Genomic DNA, 17532 nt, shown 5'->3' with positions numbered 1-17532 from the left:
GAAGTGCATGTCTCCGGTCATAACCTCATCTAATTATATGTCATGTGCTTTCCCGTTAGACAATAAAGTCTAGGCTGTTGTCTCGGAAAAATGACCAAACATTCAAAATGTTAAAAACGCGTAAAGGATGATGGTTGCCATTTAAACTTTATATAACATTCGACCATATATGTTCAATATTTCGTATCTGTATACCGGTATACAACGAAAATAGAACTATTTCTCATCATAAACGCGTTTAAAATGAATAATCATTAATGGTCCGCAGTATACTTATGTTTTTATGCAAATAAAATAATTCTATTTTCAATAATACTGAAAGTCTTCATATAACAAAAATATGTTTTAATTTATTAGCACTCTTTTGTTTTCTTAAAAAATTGAACGCTCACATACAATGGAAATACAGTGAAAGTGTTCAGCACATTTCTACAAAGGAGGCCGAGAAACCATTTCAGACACGGAAGTTGCCTGTATGGGTAGCGATGAAGGACGCAATATATATTAGCTCCGAGTGTAGACGTATCAGTGTGAAACACGACAAACAACAGTATTACATGTAGTATATATATTTATATATTTATTTCAAAAGATATACATTGCATGTATTTGAAAGCAAAATATTATTTTGGAAAACGAATAAACAATTAACAAAATATATATTAAACAAACAAAGTGAAATTGATTACCATGGAATGTTACATTCTATCACAATAACTCTATACCAATGAACTTTTCGTGGATCAAAGCATTTTATAACCAAATTAGGCATCACTCATCCACAGTTGTTCACATTGCTTTTCAGATCATCATCTTACATGTACACAAAGATAACCATCAACACCGTTGGCAATTATAGTCTACTTGGTAAAAATAATAGAACTCTGATGGTTCTGTATTATGTCATTAATTTTGTAAAGTTGCACAAGGAGATACACGTTTACTTTTACTTTACACGACATTCAATAAATCAAACATGACCGCACTTTACATCCATTTGATTCAGGATATATATTTATAAATACATTTTTATTTTGATTAAGTTGAATTATCTTTCCTGCAATCAGCCCCTCCCCCCCCCCCCCCCCCCCCCCAAAAAAAAAAAACCAAAAAACAAACCCTATTTTACTAATTGTCATGGAATGTTTTCTTCAGAACAAACATGATATCGTATCCACTTCAATTACATCTATCAAGATTGGTATGTGGTGGTCATTTTGATTGGATATGCACAGCCAGACGGTTATATTATCTATAAACTCTAAATAGATAACCATAGATAACAACCATCGCTTCATGAAATTCTTTACACTTAATGACGTTATATATGATTGAAAAGTCTTCAGAATGTTTTCAATGAATGCGAGAAAGTATATGTTCCAAAACACAAGAAAACAGTTAGTGCTATATGGCTCTTGTAGCTTATACCTGACTATTATACAGACACTAATTACACTGTGTACAGTCTTTTTTCTTTTTTGAACCCATACATCTACTAACTGACCTCTTTGAGAACCTTGAAGTCTGATGTCACCATGGAGCTGTTTGGCCTCTTTGAGAACCTTGAAGGCTGATGCCACCATGGACCTGTTTGGCCTATTTGAGAACCTTGAAGTCTGATGCCACCATCGAGCTGTTTGGCCTCTTTGAGAACTTTGAAGGTTGATGCAACCATGGAGCTGTTTGGCCTCTTTGGGAACCTTGAAGGCTGATGCCTCCATGGATCTGTTTGGCCTATTTGAGAACCTTGAAGTCTGATGCCACCATGGAGCTGTTTGGCCTCTTTGAGAACTTTGAAGGCTGATGCCACCATGGACCTGTTTAGGCCTCTTTGAGAACCTTGAAGTCTGATGCCACCATGGACCTGTTTGGCCTATTTGAGAACCTTGAAGTCTGATGTCACCATGGAGCTGTTTGGCCTCTTTGAGAACCTTGAAGTCTGATGCCACCATGGACCTGTTTGGCCTCTTTGAGAACCTTGGAGTCTGATGCCACCATGGACCTGTTTGGCCTCTTTGAGAAGTCTGATGACCAACATCGGCTTGGTTTGGCCACTCTGAACGTCTATAACTGGATGTCTTACCTGGTATATTTGATTTATTAGGGCGAAGAAGTTATCCTAAACGTGTGGACAAATAAGATTGTCAAATTTTCAAGGCACTCCGCCCCTTATCCAGACACACATATAGCACAAACATGGTCATATGATATACACTTAACAGTAGAAAATACAATAAGACAAAGGAAACAACTATTACAATTGTTGAATGCAATAAATATAGGATCTAACAGAAATGGTCATTTCATATGAGATTTTATTAAAGTCTAAGAAGTTTTTATTTTTTTCTCACCAAGGCTCGCAGACAAGACGAGTTTCATAAAATCTCATATGAAATGAACACAAATTTAAGATAGTTTTTAATCACATAACTACAAAAACCTTTATTGCAAAGAATTTCACATCAAAATGTATTTCGAAAATCCATCGGAGGCCGCCATTTTGTCAACTTCTTCTCATAATCCTGACATCATGTCATTTTTCTGACATCATTTTATTGTTTTTCTGTCTGATGTCACAATGAATTTCCATCCAATGAAAATAGCTCCAGGTTATACACTAGTGACATATGCAAAAATATTACCCAGGCAAAATCTCTGGATTTGAGGCGGATTATGTGATAAAACTGAGTAATGACGGTCTACTAAACCTATTACATATATACAAGATCAATACCAATAGGCAGAGCACCATTCCTTCAATACAAACAACGTTTTCTTATCAAAATTACCAAAAACTTAATACTCATGGTACATGTTATGAAACACAATGCATATAATTAACAAAAGATAAAACAGTCAAATAATTCACTCACTCATCCCAAAGACAAATTAAGGCTCTTCTAATTCAAACACCAGATCAGTCCATTATGCAACTTCAGGTATTAATTAGTTAACATATCATTATACAGGTATAGGAAATATGAAACTGTATTAAACTGATGGATACATATTCTTTGATTCTGGGAAAAGAATACATATACACTGAATTCATTTAACAGTTAGACACAATAGCACATCTAGGCTTACTTTCATACATTTATCTCAAAGGAATTTAAACATCACACAACATATCAAAAGTTGTGTTTTTTATATACACATATATAGATACAATCTTATATATAGAATCCATATACTACTATCACATTTTAAAGTTCTATGGTAACAATATAACATATGTCCTCAACCTGTACACCAATATAAGCCTCTATCTATATAGCCACCTCATTTATATCAACTATCTTTAGTCTTTTAATGTATAACGTATTTTGTAAACTTCAGAAAGTTTAAAATATTTCAGTTACATTTCTGTACAACTTCTATATCTGTTTAATGAAGACCTCTTAAAATATGACTATAGAACCAACCTGACTTACATGATTGTCTACAGTGTATATTGTGCTATTTTCTCCATATTGAACAATTGGGATACAACCAAAGTGGTGAAAATTGCCATTACCTATTTATTGAAAATCAGGTATAGTACATAGTACATAGCCATGTAACAGCTGATTTTAAGACTGTTTTTAGTTTAACCAATCAAAGAATTCTTTTAACCAATCAAAGGATGCTTTAAGTTAACCAATCAAAGAATTCTTCATTTAACCTGAATCAAAAACATTTTCTTTTAAAATAAACCAATCAAAGAATGGTTTAAATCAAACAAAGAATTTTAAAATTAGCCAATCAAAGAATGCTTCAGGTAATACATTAAAGAATTGTTAAATTAACCAATCAAATTTAATTTTCTGAAAACTGATAATGATGGGTTTTTCTCTATTCTAAAAATAAATGCTTTTGAATATATATTGATACACATCAAACCATCAAAACAACCAACTTGTTACCTTAAAAACTTATCAATTATCAATCTGGGTACTGTTTCAAAAAGCTTCGTAACTTACGAATTTTCGTAACTTTTGCGTAAGTCATATTTACGAATTACTAAGCATTTCACAAAACTTCATAACTACCTTCGTAAGTTACGTCAAAAATCTTGCGTAACTTTACGCCAACTCTACCCTGTTGTAACTTCTATGCATTTTCATGTCAGTGTTGGAAAACTCGTCATATCACCTTCATTTGTGGATCTATCGCAATACTATTTACATGTTGTAAAACTACAGATAAAAACGCAGAACTTTTGCTCTAAGAAAAACTTCATTTAGCAACGTCCACTCTCTCTTTCAGTGAGTTAAAAAATTGTGCCAATTTAGTCTAATTCCGAGCATTTTTAAATTGTTGACTTCAGGTGGTGTAATCGCCGAAGCAGAAATCACATGAAGAACATTGAGTTTCAAAATATTGATAAGTAGAAAAAAATAATGCTTATATGTCGCAGGTTTAGTAGTTGATTATTTCTATTTTATGTCTGACCAATTATATAGAAAGAAATACACTCTAAAAGCGATTTTCTCGTAGAATAAATACATGGAACAGGTACCCTGTGCACTACACATAAAACTTAAACAAATTCTAACATAAAATAACCAAAAATAGCAATTTATTATACATACCATAAAAGACAAGAAAACACTGGTCAAAATAATTCATTTTATAATTCATTACGTACCCAAATAAGTTATTTATTGATTCCACAAAATCAGCAAATATTTTCAACGGAAATCGCAGTCTGGTACATTACAACTTTGACGTCATCAGTACAAAATAAGAACCTGTGTGATGGAGATGGACAAAGATTTTAGCGAACATTTACAAGGGATATATTAATTGCTTATAGAATAATGAATTTTATAACATTTTTTGACATATGTAAAAAAGAAAGAAAAACAAATATATCATGCGGACAGTCCAGCAATATATATTTATAGTAGTAGGCCCAACCGGAATGCATGGATATCTCTTTCAATTTACAACACGTACAGACCATGTGCAGATGCATGCATATATTTTAGCTATACAAAGTAAACTTGTTACCAAAATATGTGTGACCCACATCCTGATGTTATTTTAACAAAAAATTTCGAAGCGATATTGGCGTTGTTTATGATACAAGCCTGCATAGTACATGTACTAAAAACTTAGTTGTTAAATATGAATATGTACTGAATGCCAGTCCAACATACATGTAGGCCATATGTGTTTTGGGTAAGTACATTTGGATTTCTTCAAACACCACTTTACAAAAATTATAATATAAGAATGAAATGCAGCAATATATGTTATGTATATGTTAAAAAAAGTCACGGCAAAGTGTATAAAAGTGTCCTCCCCCCTCGTTCAGACAGACAGATGATGTATGAGCTAGCATGTACAATGCACATTGGTTCACATAATATAGGTATGATCCCCTTGTTTCTGTGTGTCATTGTTGTTCTATAGAGATATTCAGGGCAAACCTTACTCCCTGTTGAACCCCATTACTCTCTCCCAAGTGAATTATGATTAGGTATCAAACCTCTCTCTAACGATTTCCTGGTATTCTGAGAACGAAGTTACAATGTACTTACTTTTATATTGCAAGTGTAATTTGCATAAAGTTGGATCATTACACTAGTGAAGAAAACCTCGACTACTTAATTGACACTCTAGTAAATTATTACTACAATTGTAGCCTATACTAGCCATTTCATTAGAGTATGATAGACAAAAATCATGCTAACGTTTGATTCAAATAGTCTAGTCTATGCTTTTTGACATATCTTATAATGGAGTCAAAATAAAATAGTAAGTACATAAAAGTTTGTCATAACTATCTTTGATTTTATATTTCATTTCAGGTAAAAGAAATGAGTTCTCATAGATTTTGTAAAAAAGAACTGATTTGGATGCACGGGTCTGCACAGTAGTCTATGATAGCTACATATGTACGCGCCTGATCCGGCGCCTCTTCCTTGAATGCGTGAAGGGGGCAAATAAAGATTATAGCAAAAAAGCCAACATTCTTCGTACATACCTAAGAGCACACACACTCTGTAAAGCCATTTGCTGTCACCATTAGGTTTACAAACCTTCTTAAGAATGACATTAAATACATTGTGCATCATTCCCTCATTCTATCATTCTACGGACAGAGGTATCCGCCAATCAGAGGTGACATCACAAAATATATATATATTTTTTATGCCATGTGATGAATAAATGCAGTTCAAGTTTATTTCAATTTAAATGCACATTTCAAGAAAGATTACATATTTTTAGTAACATATTTCTCAACACTTGATTTTAAACACTATTTTTTCAATAAATGGCACAAATCATTCCTACATTTGCAAAGAATTTAACATACCTTATTTTAGATTCACCAGAAATTCATGCAAGTAGGAGCGAGGATTCCTACATCTTTTTCTAAAATATTTACGAACGTTCGTAAATTACGAAGCTTTGTGAAACAATGATAAAATACAATGGAACAAATCTCTGTGTAAGCAACACTTGGTAACACTCTAGCTTACACAATTATGATAGTTATTGTCCTGGAAATACTGACTTTAAAAACAAAAGGTTCACATGCATATTTAACAGTCAATGGAATGGAATTGTGTGATCATCTATGTACAATTATACAACTATGGTCATCTAGATCATTCTTCAAATAATATCGGCTAAATTGATTAAAAAGCCACAAGGCTTGCTCTTCATTTCCTTATATCTCCATGAACTATGATATATTGAAATATGAAGTGAATGATGATAAACAACTCAGGCATGTAAACATTTAAAGACATTCAAAGATGTACATTTTGGTTAGACATCTGTAGTATAAGACTGGGAATCATATGAATAATGCTATGTTATATAACTTCTATCCAGGAGGTACTCCGCAGGCCTTGTTCACATGTCTTCAGGAAGGCAAATGACTTGATCCATTTCTTTGGTTTAAAATACCCTGTCAACAGGTGTTCTATAAATCCACAAATTCATCACATGAAATCACTCTGGGCAAATCATTCCTTCAAGCTTCTCTCCTAAAACTGATTTGTTTTCTCAACAGTTACATATTGACTACATGAGTTCCGGAATATAGTTTTCCTGCCGTTTTTTTAAGTCACACAATTTCAGAATCAATTTGCTGAACAACAGTATCATACTTTTCTGCCAATTTCAGATCACTGGTTTCTCTGGCTTCTTCCAGGTCTGAAATAATCTGTAAAAATATCAAACAAGCCATGAGAACATTACATTTCTATGATTTATAAAAAGTTTATAAAGCAATGTTGTCCTTTTGAGTTTCTTGTAATACACACATGATGTTTCACTAGGTAGGAAAACGACTGTTCACCTCTTTATTTTTACATACTGCATAACATGTAAATTTTACTGGGGTTTATTTTTTTTTCTATATTTGTGCGATTTGACTTAAAACAGTGAATTTCAAAGTAAAACACTTAGCCAAATATTTCGAATACGCTATACCATTGTGCAGAATGAAGTACATCATCGTCGGATTTTTCTTTTCAAAATTTATAGCCATTGACAACTGTGTATACCCATTCCAAAATGATTCTGCTCTCCATTGATTATATTTAAGAATAATTGCAAAGAATATATTCTTAATACCGACAAAATTAAAACTTAACTGATCTGCAACTATTCCAATATTAGGAATTGGTGTGCCAAAAAATTATATCCTACACGCTCCATAAATAAAACTGAAAATATGAATCCCACATTTAAAGCACTACCGTACATTTTATTTAGTGTACAATGTTTGTCATCATCATTTTTTACATACTCGAGAATACAGAAATTCACAATAAAGGACTCTTACTGACAACAGTGTATTACTTTTGTATTATATTTTATACATAGAGGATCTTACATGAGTGGCTATGTAATATGAAATTTATCAAACATGTTAAATTATTTGATAAGCCACGAGCCTTTAGGCGAGTGGCATATCAAATTATGTAACGAGTTTGATAAATTTCATATTACATAGTCACCAGTGTAAGATTCTATTTATCACATAACTTTTATTAATAGATATATAAATGAAACTTTTTAATTTTGTCTCTATATAAACAGTAGAAATCTGGTTCAAATGTGACGTTTCCGTCTCCTGAAACAATCTTGCAACGTCTTATAAAGATTATGACGTCAGAACTACCTGTGACCTCACAATAGTGTTATTACACATGTATCTTACAATATTTATGACAAGGCCGTATGACATGGCTAGAGGGGCCAGTTATGTGATAAATATTTTTTATCAAATAACCCCAAAACATTTTCATTCGTGCCGAAGTCTCTTGACAAAATGATGCAAATATTTTTATTCATACAAACTCAAATTAATGTACTAGAGGATATATATGGGAGTTTTGAGATCCTAAAATGCCATGGGTAAAGTACGATTTACTGGCGATTAGTTTCACCTTACGGTGATATTGACGTCACAAAAATCACATCAAACTATGACATCATAATCATCGGTTGGTAGGATTAATCGATGGCAAACTTTACCCATGTTGTTTTGGGATCTCATGATCAAATCCCCTGCATTTGAAGTACTTTTTTGAGTCAAGTACTGTATACATATGTGTAATTTATAACATGAAATTTTTGTGTACATGCATTTTCTTTTGCTGTAGGAGGCTTTTAAATAATTTATGTAGAAATATTTAGCGTAGGCCAATGACTGGTACGATGATTACATATGAACAAAACTCTATCATTTCAATATATTCCTGTACATTTATCTATCATCCCAGAAAATAACAGAAATTTCAACCAATTTGTTTTTCTTCTGACAGACATGTTTTTGTTGACAGGCAACAGGACCTCCGGTTTATAGGCATTTTCCCTTGGCTATCTAATTTTATGTGTATTCTATTAAACATGATATGTCTGCATCAATACAAAGTTTAAACATTCTATCATGGTTTGATATGACCAGTTTTCCCGATTAATATGATTTCAAAATATGATTCTTGAAAGCATGAAAATGACCAACGTTACCTGTTATTTTTTTTTTTGAAAATCAGACATTCAAACCGGAAGTGCATTTTGTTTTATAAGTAACTAAATAAAATATTATTTTTTCTTCCATAAATCGTACTCAAACCATTTGAAATTTACTGAACTTTTGTAACATATCAAAGTTATTCTCTTGTATCAACTTTTTAAGAGTATATTTAAAAACCCCTAAGCAAATACAGAGGTACATCTGCCGATCATAAAAATGGCTAAGTTGCCAATCTCTCTAATATAGTAATATAATCTTTCTGCAGACATACATGTATCAGTGATATTTTCAAAACCTCCCTAGGCCATGTAATTTCTCATGACTTTTGCAGAAAGTATGAATTTTTTCATGAAACCACACAATGATATATGACGTTTATTATCATGTTGATACTTACTTCATCTGAATATTTCTTTACCATGGAGAACAGCTTCTTCAAAGCTGGAAGTTTCTTCACTCGTATTTTCTTTTGTTGTTCCTGAAATAACAAATAATTTCATTACCCTAGAACATGTTACTCTGTAGACTGTCAGGACTGATACCCTAGAGACCTTTATGTACTGTGACCCTGTATACTGTCTGGACTGTTACCCTGGAGACCTTTATTTACTGTGACCCTGTAGACTGTCTGGACTGTTACCCTGAGACCTTTACCTGGACCCTGTAGTCTACTGACCTTTTACCCGATGACCTTTACCTGACTGACCCTGTAGTACTGTCAGGACTGTTAATCCTGAGACCTTGACCTACCTTACCTACTGTCACCCTGTAGACTGTCAGGACTGTTACCCTGAGACCTTTACCTACTGTACCCTGTAGACTGTCAGGACTGTTACCTGGAGACCTTTACCACTGACCCTGTAGACTGTCAGGACTGTTTACCCTAGAGACCTTTACCTACTGTGACCCTGTATACTGTCAGGACTGTTAACCTTGAGACCTTTACCTACTGTGACCCTGTAGACTGTCTGGACTGTTACCCTGGAGACCTTTACCTACTGTGACCCTGTAGACTGTCTGGACTGTTACCTTGGAGACCTTTACCCACTGACCCTGTAGACTGTTACCTTGGAGACCTTTACCTACTGTGACCCTGTAGACTGTCAGGACTGTTACCCTGGAGACCTTTACCTACTGTGACCCTATAGACTGTCAGGACTGTTACCCTTGAGACCTTTACCTACTGTCACCCTGTAGACTGTCAGGACTGTTACCCAGGACTGTTACCCTGGAGACCTTTACCCACTGTGACCCTGTAGACTGTCAGAACTGTTACCCTGAGACCTTTAGACCTTTACCCACTGTGACCCTGTAGACTGTCAGGACTGTTACCCTGGAGACCTTTACCCACTGTGACCCGTAGACTGTCAGGACTGTTACCCTGGAGACCTTTACCCACTGTGACCCTATAGACTGTCAGGACTGTTACCCTGGAGACCTTTACCTACTGTGACCCTATAGACTGTCAGGACTGTTACCCTGGAGACCTTTACCTACTGTGACCCTGTAGACTGTCAGGACTGTTACCCTGGAGACCTTTACCTACTGTGACCCTGTAGACTGTCAGGACTGTTACCCTGGAGACCTTTACCTACTGTGACCCTATAGACCGTCGGGACTGTTACCCTGGAGACCTTTACCTACTGTGACCCTGTAGACAGTCAGGACTGTTACCCTGGAGACCTTTACCCACTGTGACACTATAGACCGTCGGGACTGTTTTTCCTGGGGACTTTTACCCACTGTGACCCTGAACAGTTGAGACTTTTACCCTAAGGACTTGTAACAAACCTGAGATATTTCCTCCATCAGAACCCCAAACTGCTGTTTTGTGACAGGTTCTAAGCTTGTTCCAAGTTTTTCATAAAACCTCTTCATCCTCTCCTGGTATTTTGGAACTTCACTTGCAAACAAAAGTTTGGCAGAGGAAGAATCCTGAAATAAGTAAAATGTAATTAAATTACAACATAACTCAAAACACACATTACAATTATGTGTTTGATTTAAAAAAGACAAACCTATTTTTTCATTAATGAATATCTTGGTTATCAAGTCCTCATTTTGATTATGGTAAAGTAATTGTTTGTTTCTTTGAGCAGGGTTAAGTCCATTTTTAAAACTGACACTATTAGGTTTGTTACGCAATCGTGAGGAAGATCAGTAGGACTTACTTTGGTAAGTTTGGACGAAGTTCGGGAGAAGACATCACTAAAGACGGACTTGATGACATCCAGACAAGGAATGACATGCTTCGCCATCACAATGTCAAACAACAGATCTGGATGGCTTATCCAGAACGACCACATTCTCATAGCATAGCTGTCAATGAAAGACAAGAATGTGGCAATCAGTAGGTCAATCAATGAGGGAGTATCTCAATCAGCATGTCAATCAAAGACAAGAATATGGCAATTAGTATGTTTATCAAAGAAAGATTATGTCAATCAGCATGTAAATGTAAAAGACAAGAGTGTGTCAATCAAAGACAGTATGTCAAAAAGTGTGTCAATAAAAGACTAAATATGTCAAACGGTATGCCAATCAAAGACAAGAGTGTGGCAATCAGTATGTCAATCAAAGACAAGATGTGGCAATCAGTATGCCAATCAAAGACAAGATGTGGCAATCAGTAGGTCAATCAAAGACAAGATGTGCCAATCAGTTTGTCAATCAATGAATGAGTATGTCAATAAGTATGTCAATGAAAGACAGAGTATGTCAATCAGTGTATTAATCAAAGACAGAGTATGTCAATCAAAAGACAGAATTGTGGCAATCAGTATGTCAAGCAAAACAGAGTACGTCAATCAAAGACAAAAGTATGTCAATCAGTATGTCAATCAAAGACAGGATATGTCTTTCAGCATGTCGATCAAATTAAGAGACAGTGTGGCAATCAGTATGTCAATCAAAGACAAGGATGTGGCAATCAGTATGTCAATCAAAGACAAGGATGTGGCAATCAGTATGTCAATCAAAGACAGGATGTGGCAATCAGTATGTCAATCAAAGACAAGGATGAGGCAATCAGACAAGGATGAGGCAACAATCAGTATGTCAATCAAAGAAGTATGTCATATCAAAGACAAGGATGAGGCAATCAGTAGGTCTAATCAATGTGGGAGTATTTTCAATTAGTATGTCAAGAAAGACAGAGTATATCAATTGGAGTATTAATCGAAGACAGTATGTAAATCAGTATATCCATTGAAGACAAACTATGTCAATCAGCATGTCATTCAAAGATAACATTGTGGCAATCAGTCTGTAAATCAAAGACAGAGTTTGACAATCAGTATGTCAATCAAAGAAAATAATGTAGCAATCAGTAGGTTCATCAAAGAGGGTGAATATAAATCAGTATGTCAATCAAAAGACAGGAGTGTGACAACAGTGTGTCAACCAAAGACATGAGTATGTAAATCATTATGTCAATCAAAGGCAAATCTGTGTATGTCAATGAGAGACAGAATGTCAATCAGATGGTATGTCAATCAGACTGTATGTCAATCAGAGAAAGATAATCAAAGAAAGTATGCCAATGAGAAAGATAATTTGTCAATGAGATACTGAATGTCAATGAGAGAATAGCATGTCAATGAAAAATGTATAATGTCAATTAGTTGAAGTCAACATTATACAGTAGTTACTTTGCTATACAAAATGCAATTGATGTATTTAGATTTTACCATACTATAACAGCAGAAAGTTCCATTGCAGTGTACAATGTATAAGACTTCAGACTGAATTATAATAGTGTATAATTTTAATATAGATTTATACTATATACTACAAACAGAGATCTTTTGTTTGAATTATATCATACATTTTCTTTTATAGTACATGCATAAGTCACACTCAAAAGGTCTACCATATATAATGTATATCATACGATCTCAGAAGTCACCCACATGTTACTACATGCATGTTAATATACCCACTGTATATCAATCAATCTCTACTGAAGTACCGTTCCGTAATGATTTCTGATTGATTAGGATAATTAAAACTATCTGTAAAGTTGTATGAATTCTAAATAAATGATACTCACAAGGAAATATAAATATCTTGATCAATAAATGGATTTGGTAATATTTCTGATCGTTACTCTGCCATTACGTAAGTTGCACTTGTGTATAGGCAGCACTCTCGATTTTCAGAGAAAAAAATTGCAACTAACATTCCGAAAAATACGATAGATTCTTTTAACTTTTCAGATATATAAACAGTTGGATGTATATATACCATTCACTCTTCCAGTAGGACACAACTTCTGGGTCGACATTTTGCTCCTTTGCCAATTCCTCAAACCTCTTAAACAGGTAACAAACAACCGGGGGCACACGATTTTCATCCAGCACATTCTCAAACACAGCATTGATATAGTCCACAAGCTTCAGCTACAACATCAAATCAATAGTGTAATGATATAGTCCACAAGCTTCAGCTACAACATCAAATCAATAGTGTAATGATATAGTCCACAAGCTTCAGCTACAACATCAAATCAATAGTGTAATGATATAGTCCACAAGCTTCAGCTACAACATCAAACCAATAGTGTAATGATCACCAATAGTGTAATGATATAGTCCACAAGCTTCAGCTACAACATCAAACCAATAGTGTAATGATCACCAATAGTGTAATGATATAGTCCACAAGCTTCAGCACTACAACATCAAATCAATAGTGTAATGATGTAGTCCACAAGTTTCAGCTACAACATCAAACAATAGTGTAATGGCGAGGAAATAAATCTCCAATGTAGAATACAGGACAGACCTCAAATCAGAAATATATATATTTATGAATCACAAATCAAGATAATATAAATACTTTTGACCGAGCCTTTGGTTTGTTTAGTTTACATCCTTTAAACAGCTAGGGTTGTGGAAGGATGTGCCAGGTTTGATGGTACAAGAAAGCCTGAGCACCTGGAGAAAGACTAGAGGTCAGAATGTGGCAACTACTCCACATGGAATGCAAACTTGTGAGCCATAGATGGTAGTGCTTGTGTTAATATGTTGGGTCATCTTAACCACTCAGCCACCCATTGAACTCCACTTTTAATCACTTCTGTCGCGCTATACGTTGAAACTCTGTATGAGCCCAGACTAATGACTGATTTGTTGTGCTGAATGTTGACTCTGTATGAGCCCAGACTAATGACTGATTTTTTGTGCTGAATGTTGACTCTGTATGAGCCCAGACTAATGACTGAATTGTTGTGCTGTATGTTGACTCTGTATGAGCCCAGACCAATGACTGATTTGTTGTGCTGAATGTTGACTTTGTATGAGCCCAGACTAATGACTGATTTGTTGTGCTGAATGTTGATTCTGTATGAGCCCATACTAATGACTGATTTGTTGTGTGCTGAATGTTGACTTTGTATGAGCCCAGACTAATGACTGATTTGTTGTGCTGAATGTTGACTCTGTATGAGCCCAGACTAATGACTGATTTGTTGTGCTGAATGTTGACTCTGTATGAGCCCAGACTAATGACTGATTTGTTGTGCTGTATGTTGACTCTGTATGAGCCCAGACTAATGACTGAATTGTTTTGCCGTATGATGACTCTGTATGAGGCCAGACCACTATAACTGATTTGTTGCGCTGTATGTTGAGACTCTGACTTTGTATGAGCCCAGACTAATGACTGATTTGTTGCGCTGTATGTTGACTCTGTATGTGCCTAGACTAATGACTGATTTGTTGTGCTGAATGTGTACGTTGAGACTCTGACTTTGTATGTGGAGACCAGACTAAATGACTGATTTGTTGCGCTGTATGTTGATTCTGTATGAGCCTAGACTAATGACTGATGTGTTGTGCTTGTAACGTTGACTTCTGTATGAGCCAGACTAATGACTGATTTGTTGTGCTGTAATGTTGACTTTGTATGAGCCCAGACTAATGACTGATTTGTTGTGCTGAATGTTGACTCTGTATGAGCCCAGACTAATGACTGATTTGTTGTGCTGAATGTTGACTCTGTATGAGCCCAGACTAATGACTGATTTGTTGTGCTGAATGTTGACTCTGTATGAGCCCAGACTAATGACTGATTTGTTGTGCTGAATGTTGACTCTGTATGAGCCCAGACTAATGACTGATTTGTTGTGCTGTATGTTGACTCTGTATGAGCCCAGACTAATGACTGAATTTGTTGATGACTGATTTTGTTGTGCTGTACGTTGAACTGTATAGCCCAGACTAATGACTGAATTGTTTGCTGTATGTAATGACTTCTGTATGTAGCCCAGACTAATATAACGTTTGTTGCGCTGAGACTCTGACTTTGTATGAGCCCAGACTAATGACTGATTTGTTGCGCTGTATGTTGACTCTGTATGAGCCCAGACTAATGACTGATTTGTTGTGCTGTATGTTGAGACTCTGACTTTGTATGAGCCCAGACTAATGACTGATTTGTTGTGCTGAATGTTGATTCTGTATGAGCCAGACTAATGACTGATTTGTTGTGCTGAATGTTGACTTTGTATGAGCCCAGACTAATGACTGATTTGTTGCGCTGTATGTTGACTCTGTATGAGCCCAGACTAATGACTGATTTGTTGTGCTGAATGTTGACTTTGTATGAGCCCAGACTAATGACTGATTTGTTGTGCTGTAATGTTGACTTTGTATGAGCCCAGACTAATGACTGAATTTTGTTGTGCTGAATGTTGACTCTGTATGAGCCCAGACTAAACTGACTGAATTGTTGTGCTGACAATATGACTGATTTGTTGTGCTGAATGTTGACTGTATGAGCCCAGACTAATGACTGATTTTTTGTGCTGAATGTTGACTCTGTATGAGCCCAGACTAATGACTGAATTGTTGTGCTGTATGTTGACTCTGTATGAGCCCAGACTAATGACTGATTTGTTGTGCGCTGTACGTTGAACTCTGACTTTGTATGAGCCCAGACCAATGACTGATTTGTTGTGCTGAATGTTGACTCTGTATGAGCCCAGACTAATGACTGATTTGTTGCGCTGAATGTTGAGACTCTGACTTTGTATGAGCCCAGACTAATGACTGATTTGTTGCGCTGTATGTTGACTCTGTATGAGCCCAGACCAATGACTGATTTGTTGTGCTGAATGTTGATTCTGTATGAGCCCAGACTAATGACTGATTTGTCATGGTGTTCGCTGAGACTCTGACTCTGTATGAGCCCAGACTAATGACTGATTTGTCATGGTGTTCGCTGAGACTCTGACTCTGTATGAGCCCAGACTAATGACTGTTTTGTTGCGCTGTACGTTGACTTTGTATGAGCCCAGACCAATGACTGATTTGTTGTGCTGAATGTTGATTCTGTATGAGCCCAGACTAATGACTGATTTGTTGTGCTGTAAGTTGACTCTGTATGAGCCCAGACTAATGACTGATTTGTTGTGCTGTACATTGACTCTGTATGAGGCCAGACTAATGACTGACTTGTTGCGCTGTACGTTGACTGTATGAGCCCAGACTATATTTCCTACCTTTGTGTGAAGAAGTCTGTTCAGGTACAACTCCTGTATGTGTAAATGTGTCCCTCTCTCTTTCTCATCTTCCTCAGGGAATGACTGATATACAAAACAGGAAAAAAAATATGTAGACAATTATACTACTATTTTTTTATTACAGCCTGAGTGACCACCTCTATATAAAGACCACCTACTTATCCATTAAATATGACCACCTTTGTGGGGTCTCTTGTGGTCAATTGTAATACAATCTGACTTGGGTATAAGACCATCTGCCTTGTAAAATGTTTTAAGGTTCTAAAAGGCCTTCAACATAATTCAATCTGTGTATAAAAAGACAATGCATTCTCTATCCTTGGGGTGGTCTTTATAAACAGGTTTGACTGTATGTCATGTATATTCATCACTAAGAAATTTATTTATGTATTTAGACTATTATAAAGGGTGAGACTACTGTAGTAAGTGTTACAGATTCAAATATTTCTTATCTATGAGAAAACCAGAAAAATCTAACGTAAAATTAAATTTTAAAATATTTTACAACATTTCCTTATTTCATCAAGCCTTGAAAAAAAATTCATTAAATATCTAAAATACAAAATTGATATTAATAGTACATCTATTAATCCAAAGTGCTTTATATAAATAATAATCCTATTATCTGTCTGATATCCATTGTGATCTGTTCTGATACCATGACAGAAACAATGAAGTATATGAGGATATGAACTAGAAATATCTTTAGGACATAAATGTGTCTGCCTCCATAAGATTTAGTAATCAATTTTGTTATAGGTATAAGTATGCTTGGTGAGGATGTTTTTTTGTTTTTATGCTGTTTATTTCATTTTCTTTCATGTTTTTAAATTTTTGATGATAAGAGTTTTAGCTTACATAGGTAGGAATTCTTTCCTACCACATATATTATTTCATTTATCATTTTTCAGTCATTCTAACATATCAGATTTACCTCCCCTTATTTCTCTTTATCAGTATTCATGGTAAGTTACTGTAAGTACCTCTGATAGATCAGAAAATTTTTCAGTGCAAATGTAAC

At 35.2% G+C, this 17532-nt stretch overlaps 1 protein-coding gene across 2 annotated transcripts in view; it reads right to left on the bottom strand.

Moving 5' to 3' along the window:
• Positions 1 to 560: 560 nt before the first annotated feature.
• The window catches only part of LOC138336343 (plexin-A4-like), a 30154-nt gene continuing 13182 nt past the window's right edge, over positions 561 to 17532 (bottom strand). The window contains exons 10-16 of one of the 2 annotated variants that reach the window (XR_011210414.1): positions 16491 to 16574; positions 13232 to 13386; positions 11158 to 11305; positions 10778 to 10921; positions 9384 to 9464; positions 1886 to 7165; positions 561 to 1839 (exon numbers count right to left, since the gene is read on the bottom strand). Coding sequence is in view for 1 of the 2 variants with exons in the window: in XM_069285784.1 (XP_069141885.1) it covers positions 7067 to 7165; positions 9384 to 9464; positions 10778 to 10921; positions 11158 to 11305; positions 13232 to 13386; positions 16491 to 16574 (711 nt within the window). In the remaining variant the exon portion in view is untranslated. Of the gene's footprint in view, positions 7166 to 9383; positions 9465 to 10777; positions 10922 to 11157; positions 11306 to 13231; positions 13387 to 16490; positions 16575 to 17532 lie in introns of both variants that reach the window. The other variant, XM_069285784.1, reaches the window with a different exon arrangement.

This window comes from Argopecten irradians, chromosome 12, assembly GCF_041381155.1.
Source record: "Argopecten irradians isolate NY chromosome 12, Ai_NY, whole genome shotgun sequence".
Classification (NCBI taxonomy): domain Eukaryota; kingdom Metazoa; phylum Mollusca; class Bivalvia; order Pectinida; family Pectinidae; genus Argopecten; species Argopecten irradians.
The sequence above is the reverse complement of the archived record's forward strand: the minus strand, read 5'-3'. Positions and strand labels throughout refer to the sequence as shown.